At 47.3% G+C, this 12,778-nt stretch overlaps 1 protein-coding gene across 1 annotated transcript in view; it reads left to right on the top strand.

The window, feature by feature from the left end:
• The window catches only part of LOC103598503 (insulin receptor-like), a 16,106-nt gene extending 3,693 nt beyond the window's left edge, over window positions 1-12,413 (top strand). The window contains exons 4-9 of the mRNA XM_008582497.1: window positions 883-950; window positions 3,875-4,119; window positions 5,053-5,163; window positions 5,252-5,411; window positions 7,196-7,439; window positions 9,778-12,413. Coding sequence (XP_008580719.1) covers window positions 883-950; window positions 3,875-4,119; window positions 5,053-5,163; window positions 5,252-5,411; window positions 7,196-7,439; window positions 9,778-10,132 — 1,183 coding nt within the window. The 3' untranslated portion in view covers window positions 10,133-12,413. The remainder of the gene's footprint in view (window positions 1-882; window positions 951-3,874; window positions 4,120-5,052; window positions 5,164-5,251; window positions 5,412-7,195; window positions 7,440-9,777) is intronic.
• Window positions 12,414-12,778: the final 365 nt, after the last annotated feature.

Here is a 12,778-nt window from a genome sequence, read left to right as displayed (position 1 = left end):
AATAATTTTTAAATATCAGAGCATTTAAAAAAATATTTGTGCTATTTGCTCTGTCATGACATACTTTTAAGTTTAATCTGCATTATTAACATTTTTCCCATGACTTTCACAAGCCTGGACAAACAACATAACAATAAATCCAGTCCTGATTTATAGTGTTTGACTATTTCTGTGGTGTAAATATTCCCACCTCAGCCAATTTCAAGCGACAGATGTGATGTCACTGAGCTCGGAGCTGGGCGGGGATGACGACAGCTCACTGCTGTGTGGGATTTCCACTGTACGGGTACAGTCATGTAAATAAAGGAGATCACGTAAATAACCTCAAGAGCTTTGATTGTAACAAAATGTCGTGGGGTAGTTAAGAAGGGATGATTTTTGAATATCTATGACCTTTGCTTTTGGTATAATTTATTTACTCATTAGCTTATATCATTTAATCGTTAATGGCAGTTGTGTTTAACAACCAGCTTGTAAATGTCCTGAACATTGAGTAATTGTTTCTCAGCAGCTGGGATGAGCTGGCCCCAGAACAATGTCAGGTGAGTAGCTTTTAGGTGTTGCATGGACAGCCATGAGTTATAATAAAAGCCACCCAGGGAGGGGTCAGTGTTCCACATTGACGCTTCCCCTCAAAAGGTAATGGTTCCTCGCTTTTAGGTGTTGCATGGACAGCCATGAGTTATAATAAAAGCCACCCAGGGAGGGGTCAGTATTCCACATTGACGCTTCCCCTCAAAAGGTAATGGTTCCTCATTCCCATCTTAGACTGTATCTGGGATAAGTGTTGCCATTTGCTTTGGGAAGGCTTGTAACCTATTTCTAGAGACCCTCAGTCCCGTGAGAATCTCAAACTGCTGTGCCTCCCTTTTTCTCTTGCAGGCAGCCGGATGGGCCGCTGGGGCCGCTGTATGCATCTTCAAACCCCGAGTACCTCAGTGCCAGCGATGGTGCGTACTGCCCCCTTCCCAGACCACTGATGTTAGGTTTCCTTTGCCATCACCATCAAATGAGAGTGGAGGGTGACACCCTGGGGAGCCCAAGGAAAGCCCTCTAGTTCTTTGGAGCTTACCGGTCTGAACTTGCTGCAGAAACCTTACCGTGAGCAGTGGGACACCTGCTGTCCGGCACCTGCTTGGGTGGGCTGATTTGGCTGGTCTGGGACTCTTGGGCTGGGACGAGAGGCTGAGAACCTCGTGCCACAGCAGTGGGAGTGTGGCCGCAGAGAGCACCGAGGGTCAGAGCCAGAGAGCCACGTCCAAACTTGCCGTCCAAGCTGGGAGGTGGGAATCGGAAGCCAAAATGGGAGACTAGGGGCAGACAAGAACCGGAGACAAGACAGGGCAGGTGGGAAGCTGGGTGGCTGCTAGGGACACATCTGCTGAGGGTGGCAGCTGAACGTGGATGTGATGTTGATGCTGGTGGCGGGAGGGTAAGACCTCGTCCATATTGTCCTTGATTGTACCTAAGGGCAGTGACTGGTGCCTATAGAGAAGGCTTGGCTGTTCCTTCAGAGGTGAAGGCATCTGTTGGATGACATGATTTTAAAGCGCTTCATGCAGCTAAACTCTAAATGTGACTTTCAGGACATGAACGTGATTGGCCAGAGGGTGCTGCCTTGGGATGTGAGGGTGGTGTTTTTGGGGTATCCGGGACTTGTTTTAATCAGGTGTTGTAAGACACACAGACACAGGGATGACTGTCATGAGGAAGAAGTTTGTACTCACAGATCCCTAGAAACAGGGGGCAGGGCCACCATGCAGGGCCACACAGGAAAGCACCAGGGTTGGTCAGGAGGCAGAGGGAGCGAGCTGGAAATACGAGCCCTTGCTGTGGTTTCCATGGGAAGGGACAGGTGAGGCAGGGTCAGCAGGGTTAGGATTGGCTGCTTTGGAGAACTGCAGCAGGCTCTGGGGCATAGGGGCTGTTCACAGCTGTCTGGTGCCTGGTCCAGGGCTGATTAGGGCAGATGGATAGTGATCCAGAGCATGAGAGCCTGGTAGAGGAAGTGCTTAGGGTGTGGGCTCTGGACTGGTTGGCTTGCATTTGAAAGGCAGGTCCTTTACTATCTTTAGGAATTGGCTAACCCTGGGAGAAACTGTCTCTCCAGGGTCAGGGAGGCCTCAGATTTCAAAGCATCGGAAGACAGAAAATGTGGTTATTGCAGGTGGGAAGTTGTGGGGGAAACAGGAATGGGGAGAAAGCAACCATAGATCCGATTGGGAATGGTGCCGTTACCACATATAGAGATGGGGAAGCTGAACCTTCGGGCTGCCCTTGAGATGCCCAGTAAAGGGGATGGGAGCTCAGGCTGCCTTTCTACCCTACCGCCCTGCTTCCTTCTGGGAATGTGGCAGTGGCGGAGGGCACAGGGATGTCCAGGTGAAAGTTTGAAATTGAGGCCCAGGGGTCTCTGAGGCAGAGAGGGGTCCGGGCTCAGGGTCCTGAGGGGCAGGGAGCCCCCACTGAGCACCTGTGAGTTCGTCTGGGTGTAGAGTTCTCATCTGATCCAAGGATTTTGCATGATCCATTAGTGATTGTATGAGTTAGTTACGGCTGCTGAGACAAAGTACCACGCTGGGTGGCTTAAACAACGGAAGTTTATTTTCTCATAGTTGTGGAGACTGGAAACTCGAGATCAAAGTATGGTCAGGGCTGATTCCTTCAGAGGCCTCTCTCCTTGGCGTGTAGATGGTGCCTTCTCCTGTGTCCTCCCTCACATGGTCGTCCCTGTGTGGGTGTCTGTGTCCTTACCTCTCCTCTTTTTATAAGGACACCAGTCATACTGGATTAGGGCCGCACCCTAGTGACCTCATTTAAGTTGATTATCTCTTTAAAGACCCTATCTCCAAATACAGTCCCATTCTGAGGAACTGGGGATTAGGTCTTCAACATCTGAATTTTTGTGGGGGACACAATTCAGTCCCTACAGTGAGGGTTCAGAGAAAGTCAGGAGCCAACCACTTTGGCTTTTCTTATGAGGCTTTTGTGCATTATCTGTGACTCATTTGCCGTGTAACAAGCCACACCAGATTCAGTGGCTTAAAACAACCATCATTTTTTAGCCCAGAATTTGGTGGGTCAGTCACCGGGGCTGGGCTCAGCCGGGCAATTCTTTGGTCTCAAGGGCTTGCTCACATGGCTGCATTCTGCTTGTGTGTCAGCTGATGCTGGGTGGTCTCGAATGGCCTTACTCACACGTCTGGTGGTCAGAAGGCTGGGTGGTCCTGAGCAGGGACTCGGTTGGGGGTGGCTGAGCCTCTCCAGTCTCTCCACATGGTCTTTCAGGCTCTAACAGTAGCCCAGGCTCCATTCCATGGTGCTCTATGGGTTCCTGCAGCAAGGAAGGGCAATCTCCAGGACATTAGCCCGTCCCCAGTCTCTGTGTGGGTTGTGCTTGCTAATTCCCATTGACCAAAGCGAAACACAAGTCTATCCCCAGGTTCAAGGGGTGGGGACATAGACCCCACCTCTTTATGGGAAAGGCTGCCAAGTACTGCGGCCATTTATTTCTTTCCAACTTATTACAACCTGTCCCCCATCCCATTAGCGCTTTGCCGAAATGACACCTTCAGAGGAGAAGTATCATCGTTTGGTAGCAGGGGTCTGAAATCAGACAGGAAGGATGGGGATGCAGGCCCAGCTCAGCTGTTATGGGCCAGGATACTGGACCGGTTGTGGCTCCTTCCTGAACCTCTGCCGTCCCCTCCATGGGGGCAGATGCCTGTCCTGTTCTTCGCTATATGCCCAATGCCTGGCCCAGGTCCTGGACCACACAAGTCACATCCTGAATATTTGCAGGGGATCTGGGTGGGAAGTAGTTTGGACCCCTGAGGGATCGGCCAAGAATGCTGTGTAGATAAGTGAGAAATAGTCTTTCCATCCTCTGTGTACGTTCCGGACGAGTGGGAGGTGCCTCGAGAGAAGATCACCCTCCTTCGAGAGCTGGGGCAGGGCTCCTTCGGCATGGTGTACGAGGGCAATGCCAAGGACATCGTCAAGGGCGAGGCAGAGACCCGTGTGGCAGTGAAGACGGTCAACGAGTCGTCCAGTCTCCGAGAACGGATCGAATTCCTCAATGAGGCCTCAGTCATGAAGGGCTTCACCTGTCATCACGTGGTGAGTCTGGCAGAGACAGGATGAAGGCTCCCTTTCATGCCCCTTCCTTCACCCCACCTCCACCTACTGCACAGAGGGACAGAGGACACTGGCTGTGGACCCCTGCCCATCCTCCACCCTGTTAAGCCTCCTATCCTAAAGATGTGGGGAGGGGGTCCCTCCCTTCTCCAATCCCATACTCTCCCACCTGACCTGGAACCAAACTCTATTACTGTCCCATTGCTTTCTGGAATCTTCCATTGCTTTCCAGAATCTTCCATCACTTTCTGGAATTTTCCATCTCTTTTCTTGGTTCCTGAACCACGCAGAAGTCTATCCCATTCCACCTTCCCTCATTCCTGTCCCCGCTTGAAGCCAGCACAAACTCTTCCTGCCTTTCTACTCCCACAGTTGATTTCCCTTTGGGACCCTGGGTCCTTTCATCCTTGCCATGCATGTTTATGGGGTACCTAAAGCCCCATTCTTGTCCCTGTGATGTGGCAGGTTCCTGCTCTCCTGGAGCTTCCAATACAGCAGGTGGAGACAGACTCCAAACCTGATGCATTAATTATGTCACACGTTAGGAGAAAATGCTACGGAAAAATGGAAAAAGAGGGGAGAGGAGGGTTGGGGCATGTTTGAGCAAAGACTTAAAGCGTATGAGGAACTGAGCCATGTGGACATGGGAGGGAACAGAAATTCAGGCAGAGACAACAACTAATGCAGGCCTGGAGGTAGGAACATGCCTTGTGTGCTCAGAAATATTAAGGGGGCTGGATTTGCCTTGGGATGTCACTGTATGTGGGCAGGTCTGTTTGCTCCCCCAGACTAGGACTGACCAGTCCGTCCAGGCACAGGATGCTGTCTGTAATGTAGACATCAGACAGGCAGGCCACGGTGAGTTGAAATCATCCCACACATCCTCATCCAAGAACCCCCATGCTTACCCTGCAGGTCCGCCTCCTGGGGGTGGTATCCAAGGGCCAGCCAACGCTGGTGGTGATGGAGTTGATGGCTCATGGAGACCTGAAGAGCTTCCTCCGTTCTCTGCGGCCAGAGGCTGAGGTGAGCTGCTTACAGGTTCCCAGCGGGGCACCCACCCCCAGCCACGGGCACCAGTATCACTGAACACAACCTCATGTTTCAACTTTAGAATAACCCCGGTCGCCCTCCCCCGACGCTGCAAGAGATGATTCAGATGGCAGCAGAGATTGCCGATGGCATGGCATACCTTAATGCCAAGAAGTTCGTGCACCGGGACCTCGCAGCTCGAAACTGCATGGTTGCCCATGATTTTACCGTCAAAATTGGAGGTTCGTCTGGCTTTCTGCTTTGAAATGTGCGACCTAGGCCAGGTTTGATTTCACAAGGAAGTTTTCAGTTAGAAAGAAAAAAAAAAGAAGGAAATTTCCTATAATAAGTTACTAAATCTTTTCTCATAGTGTAAAGGGACAGGACTTTGGATGGGGGTCTGATCTTCCCACTGTCATTTAATTGCACTTGTTGATAAACTCACCCACTCATTCACTCCTTTAAAAAATATGTGTGTGCCTTGTATGTGCTCGGCAGTCAAGGAAGTTTTAAGTTAGAAAGAAAAAAAAAAGAAGGAAATTTCCTATAATAAGTTACTAAATCTTTTCTCATAGTGTAAAGGGACAGGACTTTGGATGGGGGTCTGATCTTCCCACTGTCATTTAATTGCACTTGTTGATAAACTCACCCACTCATTCACTCCTTTAAAAAATATGTGTGTGCCTTGTATGTGCTCGGCAGTGCAGGAGGTACTAGAGTAGCAACCCCGAGTAAATCACCATGACCGCGCCTTCGGGCAGCTTGCAGTCTTTATCTGCACTATACAGCACAGCAGGGTCACATGTGACCATTGGCATTTAAATTAAGTAAAAATAAAAACTTCGTCAGTTGCACTGGGCACATTTCAGGTGCTTCATAACCACCTGAGCCTGGTGGCTCCCCTATCAGGCTGTGCAGGTATAGACCATGTCCAGCATCATAGAAAGTTCCCCTGGACAGTGCTGCTCTAGGTAAACAATGAGATAGTTCACGTGATAGAAACAAGATAATGAAGACTGGGCAAAGAGCCTCGAAGGAAACAAAGAGCCTCGTGATAGAGAGAAATCAGGGTCGGAGGCTAGTGCAGGGAAGACCTCTCTCTGTAAGGAGGCCAGATGTCAACTGAGACTGGCAGGACCAGAAGTTGACCTGGGGAAGCTCATCCCAGAGGGAGGGTATGGCCCATGAAAAGGCCGTGAGGCTGGCAGGATGGCTGACGCGGCGTGAGTAGAGTGAACGTACAGCAGCACGAGACGTGAGGTTGAGGAGAGAGGCAGGAACCGGACCTGGAAGGGTCTTGCAAGGCATGGCAACATGTTATCCTGAGTGGCCAGCGGGAACAGGAAGGGATGTGATTCTGTTCATGACTTGTTATCCTACTTTAGCAATGGGAAGCAGGAACGGACATGGGCAGTGGGCTGTCGGGGTCAGGGTGAAAGAAGGACTCTGCGGGTAAGAGCCAGGGCAGAGTCAGAGCAATGGAAAGGAGCAGTCAGATGAGAGAGAGATGTGGGGGGAGAACGGGCGGGACGGCTGCCATCTTGGATGTGGACTTTGAGGAAAAGGCAGTGGTCAAAGGAGGGTCCAACTCTGGGTTTCTGGCCGGGCAGCTGGGTGACTGGTGGGGAAACAGCAGGTTGGCTGGAGAAAGTCCAAAGTTCAGTTTGGGATGCCTGTGATGGTGCGGGTGGGAAGGAAGCCTTCTTGAGAATGGGATTCCCAAGCTTCGGGCCAGAACATCACTTCTTTGTTACGTGGTACCTCCTCTTTTCTCCTGTTAAATTGTGGCCCATCCTCTTCTTCCACATCCCATGAGTACCCTCACAATTTGCTTTCACTGGATTTGGCCGCCACCCAGGTGAGCACATACCTGGCGCAGGTGAGCACACACCTGGGCAGGTGAGCCACTCCAAGAAAAAAAAAAAAAAAAAAAAAAAAAAGGTGATGTCCTCTCTGAGGACCCTTGTATGGCTACTCTTACAGGCATTTATAACCTTCAGCATTAATTGTTTTATTAACTGGACAGCCAGGTTCTACCAAACCAAGAAAGTGTGCATGTGTGTGCATGACACTGTGTGTGTAAGGGTGTGTGTTTTAATGGCTTCTTTCTTAGTACTCTCCAATGTCATTGGCAGGTCCTTCGGCGTGGTCCTTTGGGAAATCACCAGCCTAGCGGAGCAGCCTTACCAAGGCCTGTCTAATGAACAGGTGTTGAAATTTGTCATGGATGGAGGGTATCTGGATCAACCCGACAATTGTCCAGAGAGAGTGTAAGTGTAGAAGGGTGTGCACTGTGTGAGCTGTTCATTAAAAAGGCATTGCCCTTTACACGTGTTCGCATACATATGTCTACATGTATGTTTGTGTTTGCATGCTATATGCCTATATGTGATTGTCTGCATATCTTATCTTTACACGTATGCTTTTGTTTGCATATCGTATGTCTACGTGCATGCTTGAGTTTGCATGCTGTATGTCTACATGTGTGTTTTGTTTGCAAAACAAGCATATCTTTACATGTGTGCTTTTGTTTGCATGAAATATGTCTACATGCATGTGCGTCTTTGCATATCATATCTTTATATGTATGCTTGTGTTTGCATATTGTATCTTTGCAGGCACACATATTTGCATATCATGTTTACATGCATGCTTATGTTTACATATCATATATGTATAAGCACACTTGTGTTTTATATTATATCTTTACATGTATGCTTTTATTGCATATCATATCTTTGGATGGTCATACAAGAAATCCACAGCAGTGCTTACCTGAAGAAAAGGGAGCAGGGGAACTGGGGTGGGAGAGAGACTTATATTTAACTATTTGTTCTTTATACACTTACATATCCCCCCCAAATATTTTTGTTTTAAATTTTTGTTGTAGGATCAAATGGACAACACACATCCATGTCATTAAACATTTGGAAAATTGTTTATCCTCAGTAATAGTCCATTAAATATAGAGTAAATAAAGAAAAGTAGTATCTTCCAAAATTGGCACAAAAAAAAAAAAAAAAGAAAGGAAGAAAAAGAGTTTTAATAATCAGTACTACAGTGCTAGCAATGATATGACTAAATAACCGTTCTTATTGCTCTGTTGTAATAGCTACTCAGAACAATTATTTAAAGTTGCAAAAAAAGTTGAAATGTTCTACATGTCCAGCAATATGAGAATTGCTATGTAAATTGATAAATTAATATGACGTAGCAATTGGAATTTCGAATTGTGCTTACACAAATATGCTATAACTCAGTGGATAAGCTTAGTTAAAGTATTAAGTGGAAAAAGTGCGTATCTGTTACCACTGAAAATGTGTCCATATAGAAAAGACAAAACGTTATAGCTGAAGGAGACACATATAGCTGTATGTGGCTTGTATTTTCTCTCTATTTTTGTGTGTTTTCTGATTTTCAACAATGAGCCTTTATTATATATAAAGTCCTTTATCAATGTTTATTAAGAAAAAATTTTGCCCTTCTGAAAATTCATGGAGGGAGGTCATTTTAATGCTTTGTCCCCCAAAGAATAAAACATCAACTTAGAAAACCTAGTATGAAGATACTTTATACATTAAAAAAGTATGAAATAGAAACTCTGAGCAGAGTATTTCTAAACATGTCTCATGAAGGTCTTTTCCTAGCTGTACCAATTAGCAGCCAGCTTTAGTGCCAGTATCAGGGAAATTAAGTAGGCTCTAGGGCAGGGGTTTGCAAACTTTTCCTGTAAAAAGCCACATTGTAAATATCTTCAGCTTTGTGGGCCTTGTGGCTCTCTGTAAAAGCTACTCAACTCTGCAGTTGTAACTTGAAGGCAGCCATAGACATTACATAAATGAATGGGTATGACTGTGTGCCAATAAAACTTTATTGACAAAAACACTCAGAGGGCTGGATTTGGTCCAAGGGCTGGAGTTGCCAACTCGTGCTCTAGAAGTTGTTACAGAGGGGAGAGAAAAGGTAAAATTGAAAACACAAGTCCTCAGTTCCTGTTCTGAGTGCTTTGGGCTGAATAAAATGGTAGCCTGGAGGTCCCAGGACAGCCTATGAGGATGCAGGGATGGGGTCCTGAGTGGTGCTAGACACCGGCATGTCTCCTTTGGGCAGATGCGGTGTGGCCCACCAGGCAGGGGCTGGTCCCATGACCATGGCCACTCAGAGTGGGCTTCCTAGATTCAGCCCACACAGCTGCACCCACCAGGTCCCAGGCGTCCCATCCCTAAGGGTCTTTAAACCTAGAAGAATTGTTGGTGGGCACAGGGAAGCCTTTCCAAGCAGTCCTAGGTAGGAATGAAGCCTTGTGAAATGTACCAAACGGGGGGAAAAAAAATCAGCGTTGTATAAAGTGATGAACCATGCTCAGCACTGCTCAGGAGATGCCCATCTTGACCTGGTTTGGGGATGAGACAGCCTTTTGGCTTTCTTTTCAAAACCGTCTTCTGGCATCCCTAGAATTGCCTTTTCTGCTTGACAATTGCCCGCACATGTGGCCACCATCCGATGCGAGCACTTGCCATCTGTGGGTGTCAGCTGCAGGAGCGAGGGGCAGGGGAGCTGCGTGGCCGGGCCCCCAGACTCATCACGACGTGTCCCTCTGTCCCGCAGCACCGACCTGATGCGCATGTGCTGGCAGTTCAACCCTAAGATGCGGCCGACCTTTCTGGAGGTTGTCAACCTGCTCAAGGATGACCTGCATCCCAGCTTTCCAGAAGTTTCCTTCTTCCATAGCGAGGAGAACAAGGCACCCGAGAACGAGGAGCTGGAGATGGAGTTTGAGGACATGGAAAGTGTCCCCCTGGACCAGTCCTCACACTGTCAGAGAGAGGAGGTTGGGGGCCGGGAGGGCGGGTCGTCACTGGGCCTCAAACGGAACTATGAGGATCAGGCCCCCTACACCCACATGAACGGAGGCAAGAGAAACGGGCGGGCCCTGGCCCTGCCTCGCTCCAGTCCCTCCTAACAGAGCCCGTTTGGGGAAGGGGTTCCTGTCTTCACTTGCCTCTGGTTTGGAAGCCTCCAGAAAACTCAGGATTCTCACAATGCTACCCCAAGGTCAGACGGAGCTCAGAGATCGTTCCTATACATTTCTGTTCCCCTTAGGACTTAAATCACACTTGTTTGCCAAGTTACCTAGTTGTCAGAGGATTTAACTGTGAACCTAGAGGGGAAGGGGTTTCTACAGCCGCTGCCCTTTTGGCAACCACACTTTCCGACGGGGATATTCTTTGTTTTTCTTTCTTTCTAGTAGATTGAAAGAAAGCACCTGTTTTTACAAAAATCTTTTCTTGCCTCCCCCCCCGCCCCCCGCTGGTGACTGAGCTACAGTATAAAACATAAAACTTGTGTGTGGAACAAAAGTTTGAAAGAAAAGAAAACAACCCTGTTCCAGCAGAATTCCAAGCTTTACAGGGTGGGCTTCAGGAAGGTTTTTCTTATCCAGGCTGAAGGATTTTTTTCCTCTTCACAAAATCAGTTCCTCAAATTGACCAATAGCTGCTGCTTTGATGCTTTTGATAAGGGTCTGCAGCCCCGCGCGTCTCTCGGGTGTCCACGCGCGTGTGTGTGCCCGTGTGCAAAGGGTTCGTGCTGGTGGATGCTCTGGGAATTTGCTTGTGAAGGTTCTGCTGTTCTCAAGGGCATAAACTCATGCTCCCCTTCCTCCTTCTTTCTTATTTACTGGGAGACTGTGCCCTCGACAGATTCTTCTTGTGTCAGAAGTCTAGCCTCAGGTGTCTTCTCTTACTTCACTTTGGCGAAAAAATGTTTTCCAGGAGCTAAGGGAGGAGCATTTGGAGTGATCTTGGATCTTTTCAAGACCAAATAAAGCCAGGGCAAAAAAAAAAAAAAAAGTGCAAAAAGAAAACAAACAAAAAACCCAACTTCAATGACAAAGAGTTTTGAGAATATATTTATAACATATTTAATTTTTTAAAATCTTCAGCATTAGCCTCATAAGTTATTGACTATTTCCTGGGGAGGGGTGGAGTCGTGGGTTGGTCTGTTTGTGTGGTCTCCCTCGAGTGAGACCCAAGTGACCTCTTTGTTTGGTCTTAAAGGCATCCATTTTCTGGGAATTAAGCCACATTCGCTGCTAACCCTTTTGGGCGTTGTGAGGCCACAGTGAGCGTGTGACTGGGTTTTATGGGTGGTCTGATTTGGATACCGAGGTCTGCTGGAAGGTTCCTGCTCAGATAAGCTCACAGCTACCCAGGGCTGAGCCCATCTCCATGAACACCTATGTTCGTCTCTTGGTCCGCTGTGTGTACCTCACGTGGTGTTTCCTCTCCTGGGTGTGCACGTCCTACAGTTATCGTGCAAACGCAATAGTCAGATCCCAAAGGGCAAGAACCTGGATGGACTTTGAGAACACTAAGCAATATAAAGAAAGATGCACCCAGAATATCTTTTGGTCCCACCCATCCTTGGAACATCTGACATCCTCAGTACTGAACTCCCAGAAGCTGCTCTGTGCCCAGGGACCTCAGCTGAGCCAGGTGTGGTGCCTGAGCAGAATTCTCAGGTGCTTACGATGTTGCGACCCCTAAGAGGGTAGAGTCTGGAGGCGACACTATTAAAGACCTTCACACCACCGAGAACTTCCGAATGGGTGTGAATCCTCGGTTTCTTCTCTTTGCAAAAAGAATCACAGCTGCTCAAATAGAGAACACAGTGAACTCATGACTTTGGTTCATCAAAAGTCATCACCCACGGGTTATCCCTGAGTGCATTTTCTCACAAGTTTTTGATTGCTTCCTTCTCTTCTTCTCTTAAGAGTTGTGGGCTTAAGAACGGAATAGAGACAAAATGGCAACCTCCAGGCCCTCTCAATTCTTGATTCAGAACACAGGTAGACACAAATCCCAATTGTTTATTGCTATCTTATTTATATGATTTGAGAGATGACGGCATGTAAAATATTGCTGGGGAGCCTCGGTGATCGGGTACAAGAAGCAAGAGTACAGAAATTATTTTCGCCAAATTTATTTTGTAAATATGAGGGTCTGTACGTAAATTAAAAAACAAACACGTAGATCTAGGTATTTTGTTGTTTTTGTAGTACATCTGTAGTGGTCGTATACCACACTAGCAGCAAATTTCACACTTTTCTAATTCTGAAAGGTTTTCTTATATTAGGGGGAAAAGTATTTATTTTAATATATAAAATCACTCTAAAAATCACTTTCGTAAAACATGGAGCGCATGTACATTTTTATCAAACAAAAATAAACAGGTGAATGTTGGGTAATGATTTTTTTTTCAGCACAGTCTACCTCAGTGTATTATTAGGGTGTGTGGTTGAATAATAGACGCCTTTGAGGCTTCAGAATTCTGCCTGGACCTGGTCTGAATCAGGGGAAATGTGCATCAGCTGATTCTGAACGCCAGGGACTAGTCGGAATTTTGAAGGAGGGAGTTGGGATGGAGAGGTGTGGCCTTCATGTGAGCACAGATCCTTTTTTCCTTGACTGATAATATTCTTCTCTGAATTTAATCTTTTTTTTTTTAAAGTCCTCTGTTAATACCATGCTCCCCAAACATAAACCAACTTTCAGACTGTCATGATGTATCTGATATAGGGGACACGCACAGATTTAATCTTTTTTTT

This window comes from Galeopterus variegatus, unplaced genomic scaffold (genome assembly GCF_000696425.1).
Source record: "Galeopterus variegatus unplaced genomic scaffold, G_variegatus-3.0.2 Scaffold2645, whole genome shotgun sequence".
Taxonomy (NCBI): Eukaryota; Metazoa; Chordata; class Mammalia; order Dermoptera; family Cynocephalidae; genus Galeopterus; species Galeopterus variegatus.
Note: the sequence above shows the minus strand (reverse complement) of the source record. Positions and strands in the feature narration are given on the sequence as shown.